Source organism: Rhinoraja longicauda, chromosome 3 (genome assembly GCF_053455715.1).
Source record: "Rhinoraja longicauda isolate Sanriku21f chromosome 3, sRhiLon1.1, whole genome shotgun sequence".
Taxonomy (NCBI): Eukaryota; Metazoa; Chordata; class Chondrichthyes; order Rajiformes; family Arhynchobatidae; genus Rhinoraja; species Rhinoraja longicauda.
Genome location: NC_135955.1, coordinates 86675297 through 86703097, shown reverse-complemented (window position 1 = coordinate 86703097; position 27801 = coordinate 86675297). Strand labels below are relative to the sequence as shown.

At 46.4% G+C, this 27801-nt stretch overlaps 1 protein-coding gene and 1 long non-coding RNA gene across 3 annotated transcripts in view; one reads left to right on the top strand and one right to left on the bottom strand.

The window, feature by feature from the left end:
- oclnb (occludin b) overlaps positions 1–27303 on the bottom strand; it is a 39367-nt gene extending 12064 nt beyond the window's left edge. The window contains exons 1-4 of one of the 2 annotated variants that reach the window (XM_078396577.1): positions 27184–27303; positions 20366–20496; positions 8705–9374; positions 6562–6723 (exon numbers count right to left, since the gene is read on the bottom strand). In XM_078396577.1, coding sequence (XP_078252703.1) covers positions 6562–6723; positions 8705–9374; positions 20366–20421 — 888 coding nt within the window. In that variant the 5' untranslated portion in view covers positions 20422–20496; positions 27184–27303. Of the gene's footprint in view, positions 1–6561; positions 6724–8704; positions 9375–20365; positions 20497–21128; positions 21228–27183 lie in introns of those variants that run through there. The other variant, XM_078396576.1, reaches the window with a different exon arrangement.
- Positions 3901–27801, top strand: part of LOC144592152 (uncharacterized) — a 42269-nt gene continuing 18368 nt past the window's right edge. The window contains exons 1-2 of the long non-coding RNA XR_013547097.1: positions 3901–4013; positions 18366–18506. This is a non-coding gene — a long non-coding RNA (uncharacterized LOC144592152). The remainder of the gene's footprint in view (positions 4014–18365; positions 18507–27801) is intronic.

The following is a 27801-nucleotide window of genomic DNA, read 5'->3' as shown; positions in this document are numbered from 1 at the left end:
TTCCGGCTGTATATATATGATGATGATGATGATGATGATACTCCTACTCAGACCCGCCTATGGCCTTTGTGCCATTGTAAGGAGGTACTACACTAGCTTAAGGAAAATGCCTCATTTATCCATTTGGGCACACTGCATCCAGCCTTCCAGATCAATGTCAAATTCTGTAACTTTAGGTAACCCACTCTGTATATCTGGGTTTTATTCACAAAAAGCTGGAGTAACTCAGCAGGTCAGGCAGCATCTCAGGAGAGAAGGAATGGGCGACGTTTCGGGTCGAGACCCTTCTTCAGACTGATGTCAGGGTGGCGGGACAAAGGAAGGAAAAAGGTGGAGACAGGAAGACAGTGGGAGATCTGGGAAAGGGGAGGGGAAGAGAGGGACAGAGGAACTATCTAAAATTAGAGAAGTCAATGTTCATACCACTGGCTGCAAGCTGCCCAGGCGAAATACGAGGTGCTGTTCCTCCAATTTCCAGTGGGACTCGCTATGGCACTGGAGGAGGCCCATGACAGAAAGGTCAGACTGGGAATGGGAGGGGGAGTTGAAGTGCTCAGCCACCGGGAGATCAGATTGGTTAGTGCGGACTGGGCGCAGGTGTTGAGCGAAGCGATCGCCGAGCCTGCGTTTGGTTTAGCCGATGTAAATAAGTTGACATCTGGAGCAGCAGATACAATAGATGAGGTTGGAGGAAGTGCAGGTGAACCTCTGTCTAACCTGGAAAGACTGTTTGGGTCCTTGGATGGAGTTGAGGGGGGAGGTAAAGGGACAGGTGTTGCATCTCCTGCGGTTGAAGGGGAAAGTGCCCGGGGATGAGGTGGTTTGGGTAGGAAGGGACGAGTGGACCAGGGAGTTACGGAGGGAACGGTCTCTGCGGAATGCAGAAATGGGAGGGGATTGGAAGATGGCGGCACGGTAGCGCAGCGGTAGAGTTGCTGCTTTACAGCGAATGCAGCGCCGGAGACTCAGGTTAGATCCTGACTACGGGTGCTGCACTGTAAGGAGTTTGTACGTTCTCCCCGTGAACTGCGTGGGTTTTCTCCGAGATCTTCGGTTTCCTCCCACACTCCAAAGACGTACAGGTATGTAGGTTAATTGGCTGGGTAAAATGTAAAAATTGTCCCTCGTGGGTGTAGGATAGTGTTAATGTACGGGGATCGCTGGGCGGCACGGACTTGGAGGGCCGAAAAGGCCCGTTTCCGGCTGTATATATATGATATGATATATGATATGATATGGCCAGTGGTGGGGTCCCGTTGTAGGTGACGGAAATGTTGGCGGATGATAACAAATCAACGGGACCCCTCTGAGCATTTTCTCCCTTTATACTTCCACCTTTCAGGGTGGTTAGACAAACTACAGGTTTTATCTGCATTGTGTATTTTCTTTTCTAATTTCCCCTATTTTCTTGTCTTGTTTTGTGCTGGACCCCTTTGGTTCCATTAGCAACATTCCTTTTCCACCAGGTGTTCAGTCTATATTCAAGATCTTTTAGTGACCAAACCCCTGGTTTCAACTTCTGCTATTATCAGTAGCTTTTAGCCTTCCTCCTTCATTTGTTCCCAATCTTGTTAAAATAGTTCCTTTTTTCAGTTTGCCATAAGATTACAAGCAGAACAAAAGCTTTCATTTCACTAATGCTGAAGAACTGAATGCCAACGTACCTTCTAGATTTCTTAGAACCAAGTCAGTTCCTTTTTTCCACCTACTATATAATTATTACTCACAATAAAAGTAAACAATCCCTCATGCAAGCCAAGTACCCGTAGGACAACGAATTACGAAGGAACAAGGAACTGCCGATGCTGGTTTACATTAAAGGACACAAAATGCTCGAGTAACTCAGCGGGTCAGGCAGCATCTTTGGAGAACATGGATATGTGACGTTTAGGGTCCAGACTGTTTTTCAGACTGAACCTTTCAATCAAATTAAATCTTTTCATTATGTTGACTGTAAAGTTGCTTAAAGCAATCAGTATAGGTGTCATCTGCAGCAGGGAAATGGAGTTTCAGCTCACTTTCCACAAGTTGGAAATATAATAAAGTTTATCTCCAGAGTTTTAATAACAGCTTCCGAACAAAAATATGGGGACCATGCCTGTAATCTGAATTGTTAAATTCAACACGTCCAGAAAGTCCTGAACGCTTCTTCCCTGAATCAGTCCCCAGCCACCAACAATCTCCTTCATGCAGCTGAATTTATTCTCACATTGCACCACTTCTCCTTTGAACTAATTTCCTCCAAGTATTTCCTTCAAAACTCACATAGGTAACAACTGTGGTTGCCATTTTACCCCTTTTTCTGCTACAATGACAGTTCAGTTGGTTCGCGTGTACCAAGTATATTTTTTTACATACAGCTAATCAAGATTATCCTCGTGGATAGGACAATCAACCGTATGCACAGAACAGCCCACTAAGTCCCTAAGCAGCAAGAGGCACCATTTTACAGTCCCAGCTCCAGCTGGCTGCAAAGGCCCATTGCTGCGGTCTCCACCATTTCGGTCATCCCGTGTCCACTCCATGCCTGGCCCTCTTCAGCTCTTATGCCCAAATGTGAGAATATCAGTTGCTTTCACTAACCTTCACATGTCTGTCCTAAACTCTCTTCTACCCTTTCAATGAGATTCCATCCCCCAGATATACCTTCCCTTCCCTTTCAGCACGCCAAGGAATAATTGTCTTTGCAACTCCCGATTCATTCTTTGGTCTGCAACGACCAATTGGACAACTTCATCTACAGCTTATCCCCATGGCAACCCTGGCCTCACCCAACACAGAAATTCCCTTTGACCCATCCAACAACCACCCCCCCCACCCCCACCACTTAAACTAGTTTTCTCTCTTTCCCTAGCATGACAAAGGTTCTTTGTTTTGAAACATTAACTGTTTCACTTTCCAAGGAGACACGAGGAACTGCAGATTCCGATTAATTTTTTTTAAAGGCACAAAGTGCTGAAGTAAGTCACGGGTCAGGTAGTATCTCTGGGGAACATGGATAGTTGCTTTTTTGGGTCGGGACCATTCTTCAGACTGATTGCGGGGGGAGAGAGGGGTTGATGTTGTAAGAAAGAGGTGAGGACAGGACAGAGTGATTGGGATGGGGATGGGCAGATGGTTGGACAAAGGCTAGAGATGAAAAGACAAAAGGTGTGACATAAGGATACAAGGATGGAAGAGGTGGAAGAAGACAAGACACAACGTACTGGAGTAACTCAGCGGGTCCGGCAGCATATCTGGAAATAAGGAATAGGCGACTTTTGTCGAGACCCTTGTGCAAATTATCAAGCCAGAGAAAGGAATATAGGTGTAAGGGGGCAGGGAGGGGGTGGTGGGGGAGGGGAGGCACAGGAAAGCAGTGGATTTGCATTTAACTGAGGATTCCCCTGACCAAGGTTAGTCGCTGAGCTACTCCAGCATTTTGTGTCTATCTACACTAAATGCATTATTTATTTCTGTTCTCAAGCTGTAAGCAGTATGGGAGGTTTCCAAACACGAATCTAAACTTGAAGTTAATTTCTCCAGATTGGTAGGATCCCTTTTAAACTTTATTTCCCCAATGTCAAAAATGCGATCTCACTGCGTCTCTGGTTACTTTCTGGACCGAGAAGCAGCCGTAAACAAAACAAAAAACCTGTTCTGTGCCTGTAATTTAATACCATCCAGCTCGTGAGCAAGTACGGGTAGAGCCAAGTGTTAGAGGAGAAACTGAGACTCATTTAAATTGATCCAAATAGATTAGAGTTTTCCAGTTTAGAGTGAAAATGAATAGTTATATCCAAATAGAAAATAAACATCTTATAAAAAATAATCTACTGGTTTAGGTCTTTACAATACGTGGACTCTAATTTTGCACTTGTAGTAAAACAAGTCTCGCTCCAGCAAGATCATGCAGTTATCATTGGTATCATGTTACAGATTCATCGTTCGAAACTTGTTTACAGGCACACCCAGAAACTGACTCGCCGATACACCATCACGGATAGCATTGCGCAGAATATTTGTTTCACCAGGTAGGAGTTTCTGCATCAACACCCATTTCGGCAGTTAAGGAGAAGCAAATTAACCCTCATCATTTCGCGGAACACTTACTTACACATAATTGCACTGTATCGAAACAAATTTAAAATTATCTTGCACAATGTGCAAGCTGCTACACAGAATTTGCCTTTCTCTAACACAAGACAAATGTTGCATCCCCAATACTTTTTTTAGGGCAAAAAAAATGTTTCATTATACATCACAATATATTTTTAAAATCTTGTTTTCATTCTCTCCCTGTCAAGTTGAATTCTACCTCCGACATTTGCAAAATCCTCCAGCTTTTTGTGTCTCTCAGTGATGCTGCCTGGCCGGCTGAGTTACTCCAGCTTTTTATGTTTATCTTCATTTACAAATCAAATGCAGCTTCAATAGGAATCACTGCATGGCCATGACTTTAAAATATTTTAATGTCCCCCCACTCACTAACTCTGAATTCCTGTTCTACTTTGTACAAGTTTCAAGTTTGCCACTTGGAGGAATTACTGCTAAGATAAATTAATAACACCTATTGGCACGTGAATTAGGACCTCGTATCCAGACCGACCTCAATCTGTACATTTAGGGACATTTAGGGCGGCACGGTAGTGCAGCGGTAGAGTTGCTGCTTTACAGCGAATGCAGCGCCGGAGACTCAGGTTCGATCCTGACTACGGGTGCTGCACTGTAAGGAGTTTGTATGTTCTCCCCGTGACCTGCGTGGGTTTTCTCCGAGATCTTCGGTTTCCTCCCACACTCCAAAGACGTACAGGTATGTAGGTTAATTGGCTGGGTAAATGTAAAAATTGTCCCTAGTGGGTGTAGGATAGTGTTAATGTACGGGGATACTGGGCGGCACGGACTTGGAGGGCCGAAAAGGCCTGTTTCCGGCTGTATATATATGATATGATGATATTTAGGACAACAATATTTTCTGCTTACCTTTTACAGACCCTAGAGATTTATAACAGTAATTTAAAAATAGATAACTGTGCTGTCTAAAAGTTTTCATTTCTCACTGAATTCACTCTCAAGTAAAAAAAAAACAGGCCAGGTTCAATATGAATAGTTGGATAGAAGTGAAGAACTTAAAAGGAAACAGTTCCCCCATATATTGAATACTCTCCCTGTGAGAATACAAGAAATAGAAGCAGTAGAAGGCTATTTGTGCTATGGGTTCCTGCACAGCAACCAATACTTAATCCATCCCAGCACCAACATTTCTGGTGATCCCAGGCCAATGTGGTTTCCTTTTTTCTCCCTACTACTTCTTTTAAATAGTGATTTTGATTGTATTATTCCAACAACGCCTCAGAAATTACAGCTACGTCCCAATTCAAACAGCACCTACCACCAGGCCAAGCACTAACGGCTCAAAGCTCTGGGTTACTACTCAGCTCCATCGTTGGCTTCTCCATTCAATGGCCACTTCCATCTAAAATCAGCAATCAATGCCCTACTGATGGTTTGCATATTTATTACTCCAGTAATGGCTGCCACTCCTTCAGCTCCCATGCTCCAGTTCTCTAAACAATTCCCCTCCTTTGCCCATTTCTCAAAGCTACATCAGCGCATCTCTAATTGTGCTTTCCCATTATTCCCACTTAATCCCCCACGTCCAATGTCCGTACGTTTCCCTCTGACCAGGAACTCTGCAGGTATCATTGAACTCATACACTATTTGCAAACTGTTACAAAATGGAATGAATAAAACATTGTTGTATGCATTTACATACTTTAAGCAAGAATTGTAGATCATTACGAAGGGATTATTATGGATTCAGTGCAGAGAATTATTTGCTGAACAAGTTTGGTAGAAGCTGGTAGAAAGCATTATTGTTGCCATATTCTCAAACCCAGATAATGAAATTACATAAGGATAACTGGAACTTTTTATTTTAACTACCCTCACTAGAACGTTTTATCTATCCTCACTTACATAAGGATAATTCCTTCAGCATAACCTTTTGCATATCTCAATGGTAACATTTCTCCAAACATTGGAACATAATTTGTATTTAGAATCTGTATTACAGATTTTTTTTTCCCAAAGAGATACACCATGGAAACAGGCATTACAGTCCACCAAGTCCATGCCGACAACTGATCACCCATTCACACTCGTTCTATGTTATCCCACTATCTCATCTACTCCTTACACATTACGGGGAATTTTGCAAAGGCCAATAATCTTACAAACCCACACATCTTTGGGATGTGGGACGAAACTGGAGGAAGCATACACAGGTCACAGGGAGAACTCCACACAGAGTGCACCCGAGGTCAGGATCGAACCTATTTCTCATGTGCTGCGAGGCAGCAGCTCTACCAGCTGCTCCACTGTGTACTCTTTCCAGTTGATGAACTAAAGAGTAAAGTGATTTTCTTTGAAACAAAATAGAAAAAATAAAAACGTTTAACTACTGAAATACATTCACGTACCAAATTGTTTTCCAAGAAAAACTATGGATTTTTTTTACCAGAGAAATTTTACGCAATAAACTATGAACAACATATTAGACCAGCCCGAGAGACACTCACCCATTCTTCGACATTTGGAGGCATCTCGTTTTCCATGCGGATCCTATCCCACAGGATGTTGCCTTTACCATATCGTGTAATTTTGCTACGTGTTTTATATGAAAAGAAGATGATCAGGCCCAAAGATATTATGATCGCAAACCCCATCACGATTGCAAGGGCCTTGAGGGAGACACAAAACAAGAAGTTAATGAAGATCAAGGAAACATCAGCAAACTCTTAATTGCATGGCACTTCCATTACACTTTCAAACACACATGTCAGCCCATTATAATCAGAAAATGTCAGCCCATTATAATCAGCTTGATTACATGAAAGTTAACAGTTTAAACTATGTTTTTGAAAAATATTGGGACATAATTTTACGTCATTCAAATATTTTTGTTTTGAGAATTCACTGACGTTTTCAAAGATTTCTCCCAAAACTGTTAAACTATAAAGTATCATGAAGTATCAGTATAAGTAGTGTAAGAAAATAACTGCAGATGCTGGTACAAATCGAAGGGATTTATTCACAAAATGCTGGAGTAACTCAGCAGGTCAGGCAGCATCTCAGGAGAGAAGGAATGGGTGACATTTCGAGTCGAGACCCTTCTTCAGACTGATGTCAGGGGGGCGGGACAAAGGAAAGATATAGGTGGAGACAGGAAGATAGAGGGAGAACTGGGAAGGGGGGGGGGGGGGGAGGGGAGAAGAGAGGGACAGAGGAACTATCTAAAGTTGGAGAAGTCAATGTTCATACCGCTGGGCTGCAAGCTTTGAAGAAGTTCTCCCTTCTCCCAACTAACAATGATCTATTCTACATTGCCCTTGATCTCCATTCCCTTTGTACTATTTTTGCATTTCTTGATCTATGTATCTCCCTATCCATTGAAATCAGGCTGAAGAATGACACAATTTTTTGTAAATTTGAAGTAACTCAACGGGTCAGGCAGCATCTCAGGAGAGAAGGAATGGGTGATGTTTCGGGTCAGACCCTTCTTCAGACTGATGCCAGGGGGGCGGGACAAAGGAAGGATATAGGTGGAGACAGGAAGATAGAGGGAGATCTGGGAAGGGGAGGGGAAGAGAGGGACAGAGGAACTATCTAAAGTTGGAGAAGTCAATGTTCCTATCACTGGGCTGCAAGTTGGTATAAAACACGTACAATTTGGGAGGACACAATTGTCCGAATATTTTGTTTAGAATATACGGACAATGAATTTTCCTTCTAACATTAAAATTTTCAAAACATGGAGTTAGTTCCAATGCGTAACTATTTTTAAAGTAACTAATCAAACCAAGTCACCCACCAAGGGGAGCTCGTCCAAATGCTCACAAATGTAAACGTGGACGGCACGGTGGCACAGTGGCAGAACAGCTGCCTTCCAATGCCAGAGACCCGGGTGCAATCCTGACTACAGGTGCTGTTTGTATGGAGTTTGTACCTTGTCTTCATGACCTGTGTGGGTTTTCTCCGGGTGCTCCGGTTTCATAGAAACATAGAAAATAGGTGCAGGAGTAGGCCATTCGGCCCTTCGAGCCTGCACTGCCATTCAATATGATCATGGCTGATCATCCAGCTCAGTAACCTGTACCTGCCTTCTCTCCATACCCCCGATCCCTTTAGCCATAAGGGCCACATCTAACTCCCTCTTAAATATAGCCAATGAACTGGCCTCAACTACCTTCTGTGGCAGAGAATTCCACAGACTCACCACTCTCTGTGTGAAGAAATGTTTTCTCATCTCGGTCCTAAAAGACTTCCCCCTTATCCTTAAGCTGTGACCCCTGGTTCTGGACTCCCCCAACATCGGGAACAAGCTTCCCGCATCTAGCCTCTCCAAGTCGCACACTACAGACCAGTAAAGGAGATGAGGAGGAATTTCTTTAGTCAGAGGGTGGTGAATCTATGGAATTCATTGCCACAGATGGCTGTGGAGGCAGGGTCAATGTATATTTTTAAGGCGAAGATTGATAGATTCTTGATTAGTACGGGTGTCTGTCACGGGTTATGGGGTGAAGTCAGGAGAATGGGGTTGAAAGACAGTTCGGCCATGATTAAATGGCAGAGTAGACTTGATGGGCGGAATGGCTTCATTCTGCACATGAACTTATGAAACTGAAATCTGCTTGCTTCGCATCAAAGATATGAGATACTTGCCTCTTGTGGTTCAACAACGCAGTAGTGATAGAGATACTGATTTGTGTAGACGCCGGAGGTGGATGGGATATAGAACTGATTGCAGAGGTTCAGTAGCTGGCTGTAGAAGACGGACCCTGCAGCCTGTGCTGTCGGGTTGATTCCCATCAGGTAGACAAGTGTCGCCACCAACATCAGAAAGCCAACGAGAGCACTCACAATTAATAGAATCAAGTAAAATTTCCTTGTTCTTGAAAGTCTGGTCCTAGAAACGAGTATGATAAAGACACCCAGAAGTACAACGAAGGAGACACCAGCCAATGCAATCATGAAGCCTTTGGCAGCGCGTGGATCAGTGTAGCCACCCCCATATCCATATGCTCCAACTCCCACTCCATATCCATAGCCTGTGCCGGATCCAAAGCCCACATGACCTCCTCCTTGACTTCCAAACCCCATGCCATTTCCTCCTCCCATCCCTCCGTCCATGTCCCAGGGTAAAGTTGACGCCACGCAAGCAAAGATTCCGACGCTCATCACGATGATAATGATTGCTAAAATTTTGATAATTCCCGGAGGAGAAGTCCATTTGTAGAAGCGCTGCAGTTCATCGGGATAGTAGGAGCCAGCGGGCTGAGATCGCACGTCTCCATCATACATATCCTTACTTGGTGCATAGCCCGAGCCACGGCTGCAATGGTGGAAATAAAGAATCAATTCAACACAGACTTCACACGGTCACAACAAAACAAACACCATTTCACAAAACAAGTGTTCCCAGGTATCCTTTCTTAAAATCACAACATTTGTAATTTTCCTCAAAGGACAACAACCTAGGTTCACTAGGTTGATTCCCAGAATGGCAGGACTGTCGTATGTTGAAAGGCTGGAGCAATTAGGCTTGTATACACTGGAATTTAGAAGGATGAGGGGGGATCTTATTGAAACATATAAGATAATTAGGGGATTGGACACATTAGAGGCAGGAAACATGTTCCCAATGTTGGGGGAGTCCAGAACAAGGGGCCACAGTTTAAGAATAAGGGGTAGGCCATTTAGAACGGAGATGAGGTAGAACTTTTTCAGTCAGAGAGTGGTGAAGGTGTGGAATTCTCTGCCTCAGAAGGCAGTAGAGGCCAGTTCGTTGGATGCTTTCAAGAGAGAGCTGGATAGAGCTCTTAAGGATAGCGGAGTGAGGGGGTATGGGGAGAAGGCAGGAACGGGGTACTGATTGAGAGTGATCAGCCATGATCGCATTGAATGGCGGTGCTGGCTCGAAGGGCTGAATGGCCTACTCCTGCACCTATTGTCTATTGTCTATTGAAAGAGAACGTGCATTTCTGTAGCTCCTTTTTCAGCCACAAGTATTTTACAGCCAGGGGTTATTTCAACGTGTAGCACTTGTGGCAATGTAGAGAAGGCAACGGCACACGCCACCGTCGGCAAGTATATTGTTCTTCAGGCAACGAGACCAAATTGTGAGACCACACCTGGAGCATTGTGATCAAATATCCATATAATTGTCAGCCAAGATGGACAGACTTCTAATCAGGAAGGGGTTACCAGGAAAGGGTAGGAAATTAGTCTTGAGGAATACAAGCCGCAATCCTATTGAATGGTGACCAGCTTGAGAACCTGAATGGCCATCTCCTCTTCGTCCATCTTGTGGTCTTTATTATAGATCACAGCCTTCTCCCACTAACTGCAGTCCTCAGTTTTCTCTCCCCCTCTTTTCTAAAATAGTGCGGTCACATTTGCTACCTTCCAATCTGCAGGAACCATTCCAGAATGCGTTATTTCTGTAAACACTGGCCAATGATTGTCAACTTCCAAGCCCTCTAAATGGATTCCCATTCCTCAGCCAACCCAACTCTCATACCTTCAGTCTTCTTGATTCATGTTGAAAACTCCGGTGTAAGATTGGGCCACATCACTATGAATTTAACTATCTTTTTGTCTCCAATAGTCACATTTAGCCCCCTTACAATAGGATCATTGTTTCGCCCTTTGTTCTAGCACAATGCTAGATCCACAGAGCCTGTTCTATGGCCAGTCCTTCTCATGCCAACCTCTAAATTCATGGATTATACATTCCAGGACTTCTTCCTCTACATTGTTGGTACTAATTTCATTTTTCAAGTCTATCTGTAAATTAACGTCCTCCATGATTACTCTGGTACCCATGACACGAACCCCTGAATTCTACATTGATGTCATGGCCTACGTTACAACTACTGTATGGAGACGTACAAATAAATACCAATGCTTTCGGCCCATCTGTTGCTCATGCTATTGAATATCAAGGGTAGATACTTAGTCTCTTTTGATGGAGATGGTAATTGCCTGGCATCGGTGGCACAGATGTTACTAGTCACTTATACACCCTTGCCTGATTTTGTCTGGGTTTTGTGCAAGCAGAAGTGGGCTGCCTCATTTACTGTGGTGGTACAAATGGATTTAAGCTTTAAGACAACATCAACCTGCATTTATAGTCACGGCATCAAACAGCACAGAAACGGGCCCTTCGGCCCAACTCATCAATGCAGACCAGGTTTTACAAACACGCTAGACCCATTTGCATGCATTTACCCATATATCTCGAAGCCTTTCTTACCCATGTTCCAGCCTAAATGCCTTTTAGATATCATTGTACCCACCTCAACATTCCTTGTTCCACCCCATGTGTGAAGAAGTTATCCTTCTTAAAGTTTTCCCCTATCATCTTAAACCTATGCCGTCCAGTTCTGGACCCCTCTAGCCTGAAGAAAACGGACTGTGATCATTCACATCATTGCCGCCCATGATTTTGTCTAACTCTATCAAACCACACCCCAACCCCCTATACGCCACAGAATAAAGTGCCAGCCTATCCAGTCTTTCCTTGTAACTCAAGCCCTTCAATCCTGTTAACATTCGGGCGACTTTTCTCCACCACAATAGACAATAGACAATAGGTGCAGGAGTAGGCCATTCAGCCCTTCGAGCCAGCACCGCCATTCAATGCGATCATGGCTGATCACTCTCAATCAGTACCCCGTTCCTGCCTTCTCCCCATACCCCCTCACTCCGCTATCCTTAAGAGCTCTATCCAGCTCTCTCTTGAAAGCATCCAACGAACTGGCCTCCACTGCCTTCTGAGGCAGAGAATTCCACACCTTCACCACTCTCTGACTGAAAAAGTTCTTCCTCATCTCCGTTCTAAATGGCCTACCCCTTATTCTTAAACTGTGGCTCCTTGTTCTGGACTCCCCCAACATTGGGAACATGTTTCCTGCCTCTAATGTGTCCAATCCCCTAATTATCTTATGTTTCAATAAGATCCCCCCTCATCCTTCTAAATTCCAGTGTATACAAGCCCAATCGCTCCAGCCTTTCAACATACGACAGTCCCGCCATTCCGGGAATTAACCTAGTGAACCTACGCTGCACGCCCTCCATAGCAAGAATATCCTTCCTCAAATTTGGAGACCAAAACTGCACACAGTACTCCAGGTGCGGTCTCACCAGGGCCCGGTACAACTGTAGAAGGACCTCTTTGTTCCTCTACTCAACCCCTCTTGTTACGAAGGCCAACATTCCATTGGCTTTCTTCACTGCCTGCTGTACCTGCATGCTTCCTTTCATTGACTGATGCACTAGGACACCCAGATCTCGTTGAACTCCCCCTCCTCCTAACTTGACACCATTCAGATAATAATCTGCCTTTCTATTCTTACTTCCAAAGTGAATAACCTCACACTTATCTACATTAAACTGCATCTGCCATGTATCCGCCCACTCACACAACCTGTCCAAGTCACCCTGCAGCCTTATTGCATCTTCCTCACAATTCACACTACCCCCCAGCTTAGTATCATCTGCAAATTTGCTAATGGTACTTTTAATCCCTTCGTCTAAGTCATTAATGTATATCGTAAATAGCTGGGGTCCCAGCACCGAACCTTGCGGTACCCCACTGGTCACTGCCTCCCATTCCGAAAGGGACCCATTTATCCCCACTCTTTGCTTTCTGTCTGTCAACCAATTTTCTATCCATGTCAGTACCCTACCCCCAATACCAGGTGCCCTAATTTTGCCCACTAATCTCCTATGTGGGACCTTGTCGAAGGCTTTCTGAAAGTCGAGGTACACCACATCCACTGACTCTCCCCTGTCAATTTTCCTAGTTACATCCTCAAAAAATTCCAGTAGATTTGTCAAGCATGATTTCCCCTTCGTAAATCCATGCTGACTCGGAATGATCCCGTTACTGCTATCCAAATGCTCAGTAATTTCGTCTTTTATAATTGACTCCAGCATCTTCCCCACCACTGATGTCAGACTAACTGGTCTATAATTACCCGTTTTCTCTCTCCCTCCTTTCTTAAAAAGTGGGATAACATTTGCTATCCTCCAATCCACAGGAACTGATCCTGAATCTATAGAACATTGAAAAATGATCTCCAATGCTTCCACTATTTCTAGAGCCACCTCCTTAAGTACCCTGGGATGCAGACCATCAGGCCCTGGGGATTTATCAGCCTTCAGTCCCATCAGTCTACCCAAAACCATTTCCTGCCTAATGTGGATTTCCTTCAGTTCCTCCATCACCCTAGGCTCTCCGGCCCCTAGAACATTTGGGAGATTGTGTGTATCTTCCTCAGTGAAGACAGATCCAAAGTAACGGTTTAACTCGTCTGCCATTTCTTTGTTCCCCATAATAAATTCCCCTGTTTCTGTCTTCAAGGGACCCACATTTGCCTTGACTATTTTTTTTCTCTTCACGTACCTAAAAAAACTTTTGCTATCCTCCTTTATATTACTGGCTAGTTTACCCTCATACCTCATCTTTTCTCCCCGTATTGCCTTTTTAGTTAACTTTTGTTGCTCTTTAAAAGAGTCCCAATCCTCTGTCTTCCCACTCTTCTTTGCTATGTTATACTTCCTCTCCTTAATTTTTATGCTGTCCCTGACTTCCCTTGTCAGCCACAGGTGTCTCTTACTCCCCTTAGAGTCTTTCCGCCTCTTTGGAATAAATTGATCCTGCAACCTCTGCATTATTCCCAGGAATACCTGCCATTGCTGTTCTACCGTCTTCCCTGCTGGGGCCTCCTTCCAGTCAATTTTGGCCAGCTCCCGCCTCATGCCTCTGTAATCCCCTTTGCTATACTGTAATACGGACACTTCCGATTTTCCCTTCTGCCTTTCCATTTGCAGAGTAAAACTTATCATGTTGTGATCACTGCCTCCTAATGGCTCTTTTAACTCTAGTCCCCTTATCAGATCAGGATCATTACACAACACTAAATCCAGAATTGCCTTCTCCCTGGTAGGCTCCAGTACAAGCTGTTCTAAGAATCCATCTCGAAGGCACTCTACAAACTCTCTTTCCTGGAGTCCATTTCCAACCTGATTTTCCCAGTCTACCTGCATGTTGAAATCTCCCATAACCACCGTAGCATTACATTTTTGACTCGCCAATTTTATCTCCTGATTCAACTTGCACCCTATGTCGAGGCTACTGTTTGGGGGCCTATAGATAACTCCCATTAGGGGATTTTTACCCTTACAATTTCTCATTTCTATCCATACTGATTCAACATCTCCTGATTCTATGTCACCCCTTGCAAGGGAATGAATATCATTCCTTACCATCAGAGCAACCCCACCCCCTCTGCCCTCCTGTCTGTCTTTTCTATACGTTGTGTACCCCTGAATATTCAGTTCCCAGCCCTGGTCCACTTGTAGCCATGTCTCAGTGATCCCTACAACATCATACTTGCCCATGACTAACTGAGCCTCAAGCTCATCCACTTTATTTTTTATACTACGCGCATTTAAGTACAACACTTTAACTTCTGTATTTACCTCCCCTCTCACATCGGTCACAATTGGCCCTGCCCTTAATTTCTTTTCCCCTCTAGAACTTCTGTTCCCATTCTTCCGAGAGTCTTTTGCAATATCTCCTTTATTCCCTTTTTTTACCTCATCTTCATATTCACAATTTGTCAACCCCTCCCCCCCACTACTTAGTTTAAAGCCACAGGTGTCGCACTAGCAAACCTGCCTGCCAGAATGTTTGTCCCCCTGCTGTTAAGATGTAACCCGTCCCTTTTGTACAAGTCACCCCTAGCCCAGAAGAGATCCCAGTGGTCCAGAAATCTAAATCCCTGCTCTCTGCACCAGCCCCTCAGCCATATATTCATACCCTTTATCTCTCTGTTCCTGGCCTCACCAGCACGAGGTACCGGTAGCAGTCCAGAGATAACCACCTTCGACGTCCTACTTCTCAGCATTTTTCCCAACTCTCTAAACTCCCGCTGTAGCACCTCCTTCCTCTTCTGCCCGACGTCATTCGTGCCCACATGCACAACGACTTCAGGTTGATCGCCTTCCCTCACTAGGATTTTCTGAAGCCGGTCCGTGATGTGTTGAACCCTGGCACCAGGGAGGCAACAGACCATCCTCAAGTCCCTCCTGCTGCCACAGAATCTTCTGTCCGTCCCTCGGACGATGGAGTCACCGACCACTACGGCTCTTCCTGACTTCGGTCTCCCCTGTCGAGTATCCTTGCTAACAGGTCCGCCACTCGGACTGGAACCGTCTTCTGCCCCGACAGTTCCCAAGAGGGTATACCTATTTGCAATAGGCACAGCCACTGGGGTCTCCTGTAGTCCTCGTCCACTCCCCCCTGAAACAGTCTCCCACCTTCGCTCGACCTGGACCCTTGGCGTGACAGCCTCACAATAGGTCCTGTCGAGGAAACTCTCGCATTCCCGGATGGCCCTGAGGTCATCCAACTGCCTCTCCAACTTCACCACACGTCCCTTCAGGAGCTGCACCTGGACACAGTTCTTGCAGGTGTAGTTCCCAGAAGCTCTAGCGACGTCCCTGTCTTCCCACATCCTGCAGGAAACACACTGCACCAACTTTTCCGCCATTACCTTGTGTCTGGCTTAAAACAATTGTAACCTCCTCACCTCAGCCTCCTCGCCGAAGACTCGCACTTTTCTCACAGGGCACTTCCCTCACTGGGCTGCACCCGGACAGGGCTGCACCCTTTTGCAAGTCTTGCTTATATCACCAATTAAATTGCCTGATTGTCCAATTTACCAGACTTCACACTTAAATGATCAACCAATCCACGTATTCTCTTCTGACTGACTTATTACACTGTAATTCCCACTCACTTACAGCCAATGGTGGTCCTCTCTCCAACTTCCCGACCTTTACAGACTGATTAACAGTGCCCTATTGGCGCTCTTTTTAAACTGCCGTTTCTACCACTATTAACAGGTACTTACTTTCAGCCAATGGTCGTCCTCTCTCCAACTTCCCGACCTTTACAGACTTCCCCACCTTTCCAACTTAATGACATCCTTGCTTTACGTGGCCCAACCTGCACACAATACGCCAAATGTGGTCTCACCAACATCTTGCACAACTCTGAGCAATGAGTATTTGAGACACGAGAACACAAATGAAAATGCCTAGCTGGATCTCCATTTAGTGCTCAATCTCACAAGGATGTGAAAAGTAATTAAATGCAGCAGGAACGGAGTACTGATTTTAGATGATCAGCCATGAAGTGCCGAATGGCCTTCTCCTGCACTTATTTTTCTATGTTTCTATATTTTATAATTAAAACAAAGTGCCAGAAATGCAGAACAGTCTGATTATGTGGAATCTCAAAGAAAAAAACAAATTGCTGGAGAAACTCAATTATATATGTTGGTAAAGTTACTTTTCTTGTTGATAGCCTTTAGAACTGATAAAAATGAGAGGCAAAGATAGACACTAGACAATAGGTGCAGGAGTAGGCCATTCAGCCCTTCAAGCCAGCACCACCATTCAATATGATCATGGCTGATCATTCACAATCAGTACCCCGTCCCTGCCTTCTCCCCATATCCCTTTAAGAGCTCGATCTAGCTCTCTCTTGAAAGCATACAGAGAATTGGCCTCCACTGCCTTCTGAGGCAGGGAATTCCACAGATTTACAACTCTCTGACTGAAAGCTAATCTAAAGCAAAAACCAACAATGCTGGAAATAGTCAGTAGGTTGGGCTACATCTGAATTTAAATTTATAATATTGAATTTCACTATGGAAGGAAAAGAAAATATGCTTCAGTATCAACTCATGGAAGCCAAGTTTTGTGCTTCACTGTTAACTCAGAAAAGCAGCCTCACTGACAAAGACACTAGATCACAAAATGCTGGAGTAACTCAGCAGGTCAGGCAGCATCTCAGGAGAGAAGGAATGGACCCGAAACGTCGCCCATTCCTTCTCTCCTGAGATGCTGCCTGACCTGCTGAGTTACTCCAGCATTTTGTGAATAAATACCTTCGATTTGTACCAGTATCTGCAATTATTTTCTTACAAAACAATAGATCAGATCTTCAGATTTATTGTGTTCAGTTCTGGGCACCGTGTTATAGGAAAGACGTTGTCAAACTGGAAAGGGTGCAGGGAAGATTTGCAGGGATGTTGCCGAGACCCGAGGTATAGGGAGAGGTTGAGCAGGCTGTAACTCTATTCCTTGGAGCGCAGGAGGATGAGGGGTGATCTTATAGAGGTATATAAAATCATGAGAGGAATAGATCAGGGAGACACACAATCTCTTGCCCAGAGTAGGGGAATCGAGAACCAGTGGACATAGGTTTAAGATGAAAGGGGAAAGATTTAATGGGAACACGAAGGGTAACATTTTCCACACAAAGGGTGGTGGGTTAATGGAACAAGCTGCCTGCCGGAGGATGTAGTTGAGTCAGGGTCTATTACAACCTTTCAGAAACATTTTAGACAGGTACATGGACAGGACAGGTTTGGAGGGGTGTGGGCCGAATGCAGGCAAGTAGGATTTGTGTTGGTGGGACATGTTGGCCGGTGTGGGCAAGTTGGGCCAAAGGGCCTGTTTCCACACAGTATCATCACTCTATGACTCCAATAGCTGTGGGATCCTATTACAGGGAAAAAATAACTTGAGATTCGAGACATCGCTATTCCACCGCCTCCAAGTTGGAAACATAGAAACTAGGTGCAGGAGTAGGCCATTCGGCCCTTCGAGCTTGCACCGCCATTCAATATGATCATGGCTGATCATCCAACTCAGTATCACGTACCTGCCTTCTCTCCATACCCCCTGATCCCTTTAGCCACAAGGGCCACATCTAACTCCCTCTTAAATATAGCCAATGAACTGGCCTCAACTACCTTCTGTGGCAGACAATTCCACAGATTCACCACTCTCTGTGTGAAGAAATGTTTTCTCATCTCGGTCCTAAAAGATTTCCCCCTTATCCTTAAACTGTGACCCCTTGTTCTGGACTTCCCCAACATCGGGAACAATCTGCCCGCATCTAGCCTCTCCAACCCCTTAAGAATTTTGTAAGTTTCTATAAGATCCCACCTCCTCAATCTTCTAAATTCCAGCGAGTACAAGCCGAGTCTATCCAGTCTTTCTTCATATGAAAGTCCTGCCATCCCAGGGATCAATCTGGTGAACCTTCTCTGTACTCCCTCTATGGCAAGAATGAGTTTTCCTCAGATTAGGAGACCAAAACTGTACACAATACTCCAGGTGCTTTGATCGGGAACTCCTGGCCCTCTACCTGGCGATCCGTCATTTTCGCTATTTTTTAGAGGGTCGCCTTTTCGTGGTTTTCACTGACCACAAGCCACTGATGTTTGCTTTTTTGAAGGTTTCCGATCCATGGTCGGCCCGCCAGCAGAGACACCTCACTTTCGTTTCGGAATTTACCACCGACGTTCGGCACATTGCGGGAAAGCTAAACGCCGTGGCGGATGCCCTGTCCAGACCGGCGGTTTCCCCGGTTGCCGAGGTAAGTTCCGGGGTGGATTTCCAGGAGCTCGCGGAGGCTCAGCGCCTGGAAGACACCCCCTCCCTGTACTCCCACACCACCTCGGGGTTGCGGTTGGCACAGGTAGCCTGTGGTCCCACACGTACCAAACTCTGGTGCGACGTTTCTCTGCCGCGCACCCGCCCGGTAGTACCCACTTCCATGCGGCGCCAGGTTTTCGACACTATTCACGGCCTGGCACATCCGTCCATACGGGCCACTTCGGCTCTGGTTGCGGCTCGATTTGTCTGGCACGGGTTGCGGAGGCAGGTGGCCGCCTGGTCCCGCTCCTGCATTCCATGCCAAACCTCCAAGGTACACCGGCACACTCGGCCCCCCGTCCAGCAGTTCACGGTCCCCGCAGTCCGATTCCTCCACATCCATGTGGATCTCGTCGGCCCGTTACCCCACTCCAGGGGCTACACCCACCTCCTCGCGGTAGTCGAGCGATTCACCCGGTGGCCAGAGGCGCTCCCATTGTCCGACATCTCAGCAGCCTCCTGCGCGCGGGCTCTGGCACTAAATTGGATTGCCCGTTTCGGCGTCCCGGACGTCATCACTACTGACCGGGGCGCCCAATTCACCGCGTCCCTGTGGGTGGCTCTGACTCAGCTATGTGGGTCCCGACTACAACAAACCACCGCCTATCACCCCCAGGCCAACGGGATGGTGGAACGGTTCCACAGGCAGCTTAAAGCCTCACTCACTGCCCGCCTGTCCGGCCCCGACTGGGCCGACCAGCTCCCATGGGTTCTCCTGGGTATCCGCACGGCTCCGAAGCACGATCTCGGAGCTTCCTCGGCAGACCTGGTCTATGGCTCGCCCCTGCGGGTACCAGGCGACGTTCTCCCCCAATGTTCCACCCCCCATCCCTCCATGCCAGAACTCTTAGCTTCACTCCGAGCGCGGGTGGGGTCCCTGGCCCCGGTCCCTGCTTCTCGTCACGGGGATCCCTCTTCACACGTCCCGCCGGCCTTGGGCGACTGCGAGTTCGTTTTCCGGCGCATCGATGCCCACCGCCCCCTGTTCCGGCCAGTTTACCAGGGTCCGTTCAGGGTAGTGAAGAGAGGCACAGTCACCTTCACGTTAGAAGTGGGTACACGACAAGAGGTTGTCTCGGTGTCCCGCCTCAAGCCTGCCTATTTAGACCCAGACCAGCCCGTCACAGCGGCTCAACCTCCTCGCCGGGGCCGTCCTCCGGCCGCGGCTCCCGTACAGCAGTTTTCCCCCTCGCTGCCCCCGTTCGGGACCCCGCTTCCCCCGGTCTCCTTGCCACTGCCGCCTCCGGCTCCGGCAGTTTCCCCTCCTCCCGCGGTGCCGGTTTCCCCGTCCCCACCCCCGGCAGGGCCCCCCTCTCCTCTCCGCACCCGCTCCGGTCGGATGGTCCGGGCACCTGCCCGGTACCGCACCGAGGGTTCTGGGGGGGGGGGGGGGTCATGTAGGGACACAGGGATTGGTCCAGACCATCGAACCCTCTGATTGGTAGAAGAGGTGAGGTGGTGTGCAGGTAAAGGAACTGGGCAGTCTGGTACAGTCCTCCGAGAGAGACAGTAAGATTTATGGTTGTCTGTCGTTTGGTGCGTTGATTGTCACAGTTGTTAATGTTATAATAAACGTCTACCTCAACGTACTTCGCCTACGACTCGCCATAGTCTCACCAATAATGCCCTGTACAACTGCAGCAGAACCTCCCTGCTCCTGTACTCTGGCCTCTCAATAGGTAGATGGACGGGACAGGAAGTGTCGCCGTTCAGAAGAGGAGGGGGGGATTAATTCAAAAACAAAAGGCAAGTGTGCAACTCGAGAGAGAGAGAGAGAGAGAGAGAGAGAGAGATACTCACTAGTATTCACTGCCGGAGTTGTAGGGCGGCGGGCTGTCCATTACGTGGCTAGACATTCTCACTCTTTAAACAGCAACTCCCTGTGATCGAGGGCGGCCAGGTGTTCCTCGTCTTCCAGTGGCCAGGCAAACCTGCACAACATGTTGCATTACACAGACAACATGAGAGTGACACAGACCCGAGCGACTCCCCCCCCCACCCTACCTGCACTGCACGCACACACACACACACATACATACACACACATACACATACATACACACACACACACACATACATACACACACACACATACATACACACACACACACACATACATACACACACATACACATACATACACACACACACACACATACATACACACACACACATACATACACACACACACACACATACATACACACACACACATACATACACACACACACACACATACATACACACACACACACACATACATACACACACATACACATACATACACACACACACACACATACATACACACACACACATACATGCATGCATACATACATACACATACACACACATACATACATACATACAAACATACACACACACACACACACGACAGGAGGGGATTGTTTCCCAGGTAACAGGTTGGATTATAACTCCAAGGTGTGATATTCGAAACAAAACAGAGGAAAAAGTTTGGGTTTGTTTTTTGTTGGTGGGGGTGGGGGTGGGGGTGGGGGGACGACCTTTTCCTACCTGCGGCAGTGGGACTGTATCACCTCACCTGTAGTGGTAGTGGTGGTTGTGGTTGTAGTAGTAGCAGCTGTTGTTGTCGACGTCGTTACCTCCACCTCTCCTCTCCTCTCCTCTCTTCTCCTCCAGCCCGCACAGAGTGAGACTCCTTCCTACCCCACCCTGAGGAGGATTGGTGAGAGCCCGCCTCCAACCCGCACCGACTGGTGGAGCCCTGCCCTGCCCATGGGTCCATCACTGGCGCCTCCCCTCCCCTCCCCCCCCCAGCACCTGAGCTGCCACAACACTACAGCAACACAACACAAGGCAAGTCCACACTCAGCCACCGAAGCCACACTCTTTAGCGTTCTGCTTCATTTTACCTCAAGAATCCCTACTACATGAATGTATGTAGACTACATACATGTATTTAGGTTCTGCATGTATTATGTAGACTCTACATACATATATATAGAAACATAGAAAATAGGTGCAGGAGTAGGCCATTCGGCCCTTCGAGCCTGTACGCACCGCCATTCAATATGATCATGGCTGATCATCCAGCTCAGTAACCTGTACCTGCCTTCTCTCCATACCCCCTGATCCCTTTAGCCACAAGGGCCACATCTAACTCCCTCTTAAATATAGCCAATGAACTGGCCTCGACTACCTTCTGTGGCAGAGAATTCCACAGACTCACCACTCTCTGTGTGAAGAAATGTTTTCTCATCTCGGTCCTAAAAGACTTCCCCCTTATCCTTAAGCTGTGACCCCTGGTTCTGGACTTCCCCAACATCGGGAACAATCTTCCCGCATCTAGCCTCTCCAACCCCTTAAGAATTTTATATGTTTCAATAAGATCCCCCCTCAGTCTTCTAAATTCCAGCGAGTACAAGCCTAGTCTATCCAGTCTTTCTTCATATGAAAGTCCTGCCATTCCAGGGATCAATCTGGTGAACTGCAGTGGATATGACTCGACCCGACCCGAAACGTCACCCATTCATTCTCTCCCAAGATGCTGCCTGACCTGCTGAGTCACTCCAGCATTTTGTGAATAAATACCTTCGATTTGTACCAGCATCTGCAGTTATTTTCTTATACTTATACGACTCTACATATGATCAGCCACGGTCACATTGAATGGCGGTGCTGGCTCGAAGGGCCGAATGGCCTCCTCCTGCACCTACTGTCTATTGTCTAATGTGCATGTAAACTCCACCTTCGGAGTAGACTACAGACTCTAGACTGTAGGAAAATATCTGCAGGTGCTGGTACAAATCAAAGGTATCACAAGAAGCTGGGGTAACTCGGCGGGTCAGGCAGCATCTCAGGAGAGAAGGAATGGGCTCTAGACTGTGTGTCATAGAGTGATACAGTGTGGAAACAGGCCCTTCGGCCCAACTTGCCCACACCGGCCAAAAATGTCCCAGCTACAACCCAGTGCTAACTTTTTTTTTAATCGCCCCCTGACTTTTCCTTTCGATCACAATGACAATTTTCACATTGAATCGGCGACAAAGCAATTCCAAAACAAATGGGGAATTATTGGCCAATTCTACTGCCAATCAAAGGTTGCTGTGAGAAACCTGAGATGTGTTTTGGGTTGAGATGCGACTCAGATTGGATGTCCGCCACTCACTGCAATCTTCTGGCGAAATTATTGTGTTGTTTTTATTATTGAGCAAAGAGGCTGTGCTTTGTTTCCTAACTTCATTTTCGTCTGCGCGTTAGTGGGCTCTGTGGCCTGGCTTCTCCTCCCCACCCTGCAACTCATTGGCTGCTACACCGCTGTCAACAGAGACGCCGCTTATTTCATCAACAAGTTTATTTTCAGTTGTTGCAGAACAGGTAATTCCACACGCGTTGATGTTTTCCACTGATAAAGGAGGGACGACTCACAATGTAAATGACTCATGCAGTTGGGAAGTATCTGACTGGAACCAGAAACTGCAAAGCTCTGGAATGCACACACTAACTACGAAATAAAATGCCCGAAACGTCACCTATTCCTTCTCTCCGGAGGTACTGCCTGTCCCGCTGAATTACTCCAGCAGTTTGTGTCTATCTTCACTTTAAACCACCATCTGCAGTTCTTTCCTACACATTTTGTCTGCTCCGCTGCGAATTCTCCTCAAGGTATGTCTACTTTGAAGAAGTTCTCCCTTCTCCCAACTAACAATGATCTATTCTACATTGCCCTTGATCTCCATTCCCTTTGTACTATTTTTGCATTTCTTGATCTATGTATCTCCCTATCCATTGAAATCAGGCTGAAGAATGACACAATTTTTTGTAAATTTGAAGTAACTCAGCGGGTCAGGCAGCATCTCAGGAGAGAAGGAATGAGTGATGTTTCGGGTCAGACCCTTCTTCAGACTGATGCCAGGGGGGCGGGACAAAGGAAGGATATAGGTGGAGACAGGAAGATAGAGGGAGATCTGGGAAGGGGAGGGGAAGAGAGAGACAGAGGAACTATCTAAAGTTAGAGAAGTCAATGTTCATCCCGCTGGGCTGTAAGCTGCCCAAGCGAAATATGAGGTACTGTTCCTCCAATTTCCGGTGGGCCTCTCTATGGCACTGGAGGAGGCCCATGACAGAAAGGTCAGACTGGGAGTGGGAGTGGGAGGGGGAGGAGGAGTTGAAGTGCTCAGCCACCGGGAGATCAGGTTGGTTAAGACGGACTGAGCGAAGGTGTTGAGCAAAACGATCGCCGAGCCTGCGTTTGGTTTCGCTGATGTAAAGAAGTTGACATCTAGAGTAGTGGATACCATTTCTAGTACTCAGTTCTTAAAGTTTGGTCTCGCTGATGTAAATAAGTTGAATTTGGAACAGCGGATACAATAGATGAGGTTGGAAGAGGTGCAGGTGAACCTCTGCCTCACCTGGCAAGACTGTTTGGGTCCTTGGATGGAGTCAAGGGTGGAGGTAAAGGGACAGGTGTTGCATCTCCTGTGGTTGGAGGCGAAAGTGCCTGTGGGGAGGGGGTTTCCACTGCCTGCTGTACCTGCAATACGTACTTTCAATGACTGATGTACAAGCACACTCAGGTCTCGTTGTACCTCCCCTTTTTCTAATCTGACACCATTCGGATAATAATCTGCCTTCTAGTTCTTGCCACCAAAGTGGATAACCTCACATATAGCCACATTATACTGCATCTGCCCACTCACCCAACCTATCCAAGTCACCCTGCAGCTTCATAGCATCCTCCCTGCAGCTCACACTGCCACCCAGCTTTGTGTCATCCACAAACTTGGAGATGTCACGTTTAATTCCCTAGTCTAAATTGTTGATATATATTGTAAATAACTGGGGTCCCAGCACTGAGTCTTGCAGCACCCCGCTAGTCATTATAATTATAATTAGAATCCACCGCCCACACTAAATCATAGAAAATAGTGATGAGGTTGTAATATGTCTGTGGTTACAGGTATTACTCACACTGATACTTGTTATCAAAGGTTTACGCAACACCACATAAAGGATTCTGTAAATCAAGTTGTTTGTTGTGTAAGAAATAACTGCAGATGCTGATTGCCAAAGATAAACACAAAATGCTGGTATCACAAAATGCTGGAGTAACAGCAGGTCAGGCAGCATCTAGGAGAGAAGGAATGGGTGATGTTTCGGGTCGAGACCCTTCAGTCTGAAGAAGGGTCTCGACCCGAAACATCACCCATTCCTTCTCTCCTAGATGCTGCCTGACCTGCTGAGTTACTCCAGCATTTTGTGATTTCCTACACAAAATGCTGGAGTAACTCAGCGGGTCAGGCGGCATCTCTGGAGAAAAGGAATAGGTGACGTTTCGGGTCGACACCCTTCTTCAGACTTGTTGCTACCATCAGGCAGGAGATAAAGAAGTCTGAAGTCCCACATCACCAAAGTTCAGAAACAGTTACTGTCCTACAACCATCAGGTTCTTGAACCAGCCTGCACTCCCCTAATGCAACCTGTACGTTTATTGTCATGTGCACAAGCATGGTGAGGTGAAGGAACAGTACAATGAAAATCTTGCAGCAATGTCACATAGACAAGAAATAAAAACATCAATTAAATATTTCACTGCAGACCTTTAAACTATGTTTAATCGGACTTAACTGGATTTTGTCTTGCGCTAAACGTGAAACCTTTTATCCAGTATCTGTGCACTGTGGACGACTAGATTGTAATAATGTGTAGTTTTTTATTCACTGACTGGATAGCACACAACATGAAAACCTTTTCACTATATCTCAGTACATATAAACCAAACTAAACTTAAATATAAATTGCACAAGACAGTGAATAGAAAAGAATGTAAAAAAACAAAACACAATAAGAAAACAAGTTCATACCAGTGCAAGAGGTGGTTCATTGTGATCCTAGGACGAGGTTGGATTAGGGCTGTGCAGGTTTTTTAGATTTAGATTTAGAGATACAGCGCGGAAACAGGCCCTTCGGCCCACCGGCCCACCGGGTCTGTGCCGCCCAGCGATCCTCGCACATTAACACTATCCTACACACACTAGGGACAATTTTTTACATTTGCCCAGCCAATTAACCTACATACCTGTGCGTCTATGGAGTGTGGGAGGAAACCGAAGATCTCGGAGAAAACCCACGCAGGTCACGGGGAGAACGTACAAACTCTGTACAGACGGCGCCCGTAGTCAGGATTGAACCTGAGTCTCCGGCGCTGCATTCGCTGTAAGGCAGCAACTCTACTGCTGCACCACAGAAGGTTGTTTTCAAGAACCTAATGGTCGTGGGAAAGTAAGTCTGAAGAAGGATCTCGACCTGAAACATCACCCGTTCCTTCTCTCCAGAGAGGCTGAGTTACTCCAGCATTTTGTGTCTATCTTCGGTGTATAAACAGCATCTGCAGTTCCTTTCTACATATATCTGTTTCTGAACCTGGTGATGTGAGACTTCAGACTTCTTTATCTCCTGCCTGATGGTAGCAGCGAGAAGTGGGCACGGGGGTGAGGATCCCTGTTGGTAGATGCCACCTTTTTAAAATATATATTTTTCTTCCAGTACAACATAATGTATCATCTCGTCTCCATTCAACGAGGATTAAAAAATATATATAAATTAATATAGCTATACATCACTCTGGAATTGCAGGGAAGCCCAGTTGTCTAACATGAAACAAAAAGGGAGTCCACATTGCCCAAAATTTGAGGCAGCATCTCATGTAGATGCTCTTGATGGTGGACAAGGTCGTGCCTATGACGGATCAGGATTCATCCACCACACTCTGCGACTTCTTGTTTTCCCGTATGTTGCATTTGCCATCCCAGGTTCCGATGCAACCACTGCAGATTCTTTCCACAATATGTCCGTAGAAGTTTGTTGGAGTATTTTGGTGGCATACCAAACTTTTAAGAAATAAACTCTTGTGTGATTACAGCTATGTGCTATGTGTGCCCAGGAAAGGTTATCTGAGATGTTAACGCCCAGGAATGTGAAGAAAAAAATAGTTTTCTCATACCCTGAGGGTTAATAAGTTGAACAGAGTTTTGGTCAAGGAAGGAATTGCAGATGCTGATTAAAACCGAAGATAGACACAAAATGCTGGAGTAACTCAGCGGGACAGGCAGCATCTCTGGAGAGAAGGAATGGGTGATGTTTCGGGTCGAGACCCTTCTTCAGACTGTCTCGACTTGACATGTCACCCATTCCTTCCCTCCAGAGATGCTGCCTGTCCCACTGAGTTACTCCAGCATTTTGTGTCTATCTCGAGTTTTGGTCAATATGGTATAGATTCAGAACATATTCCAGAATCTCATTGCAACTCATTTAAAATAAGTGACACTGATTTCTGACAAAATTTGGAACTGAAGAACTAAAATTGTTTTAAAATACTGAATTCTGAATGGAATGTTTCCAATAATATCTCTTATGGCCTCCGATGATGACAGAATAGTTTTTTTTTAAACTTGTAACTGTATCCTAATTCCTTCCAACATTATTAATAAAAATATACAAAAGAAAACAGTGCAAAGCACTTAATACATTCTTAATCTTGGTCTATGCATTTAGTGTTGCTGATTTAATCATGATAGTGTTAGCCCGTCTGCTTTGTACCTGGCACCATTGCCATTCATGTCTCCTTGGGGTGATACCTCTTCTGCTGCATGAGGATTTCCCCCTGTCTGCTCGGCCGCGGGACCTTGCCTCGCCGGCGCGGCTCAGCCGCGGGACTTTCCCGGCGCGGCGCGGCGCGGCGCGGCCGCGGGACTTTCCATCGCCCGGCACTGCTCGACCGCGGGACCTTCCATCTCCTTGCGGGGGCTGCGCGAGTCGGTCGCCTCGGCAGAAGTCGAACTATCTGTCCGTGGGAGAAGCATGGGGGAGGAGAGAAGAATGTTTTTTGCCTTCCATCACAGTGAAGGGGTGTCTGGAGGAGTCACTGTGATGGATGTTTGTGTCTTGTGTCTTTTACTCTGTACTGTTGTGGCTGCGTGGCAAATGATTTTCGTTCAATTAATTTTGAATGACAATAAAGGTAATTCAGTTCATTCATTCAGGATCTTCCCCTCTCTGGTTCAGTCCCTCAATGTTCAGTAGCAGAAGGACCCTAAACTGTGATCCTCCCCCCTCCCCCCGCAGAGCCTATGCATTGGCAGCGAGCTTCAGTGTGACCCGTGGCACGTAATCCTGCAGCCTGGATTGTGCCAGTCAGTAGCATTCCTTCATGGGCATCTGACACGACTGGAAGACCACCAGCTTTCGGTGCAGAC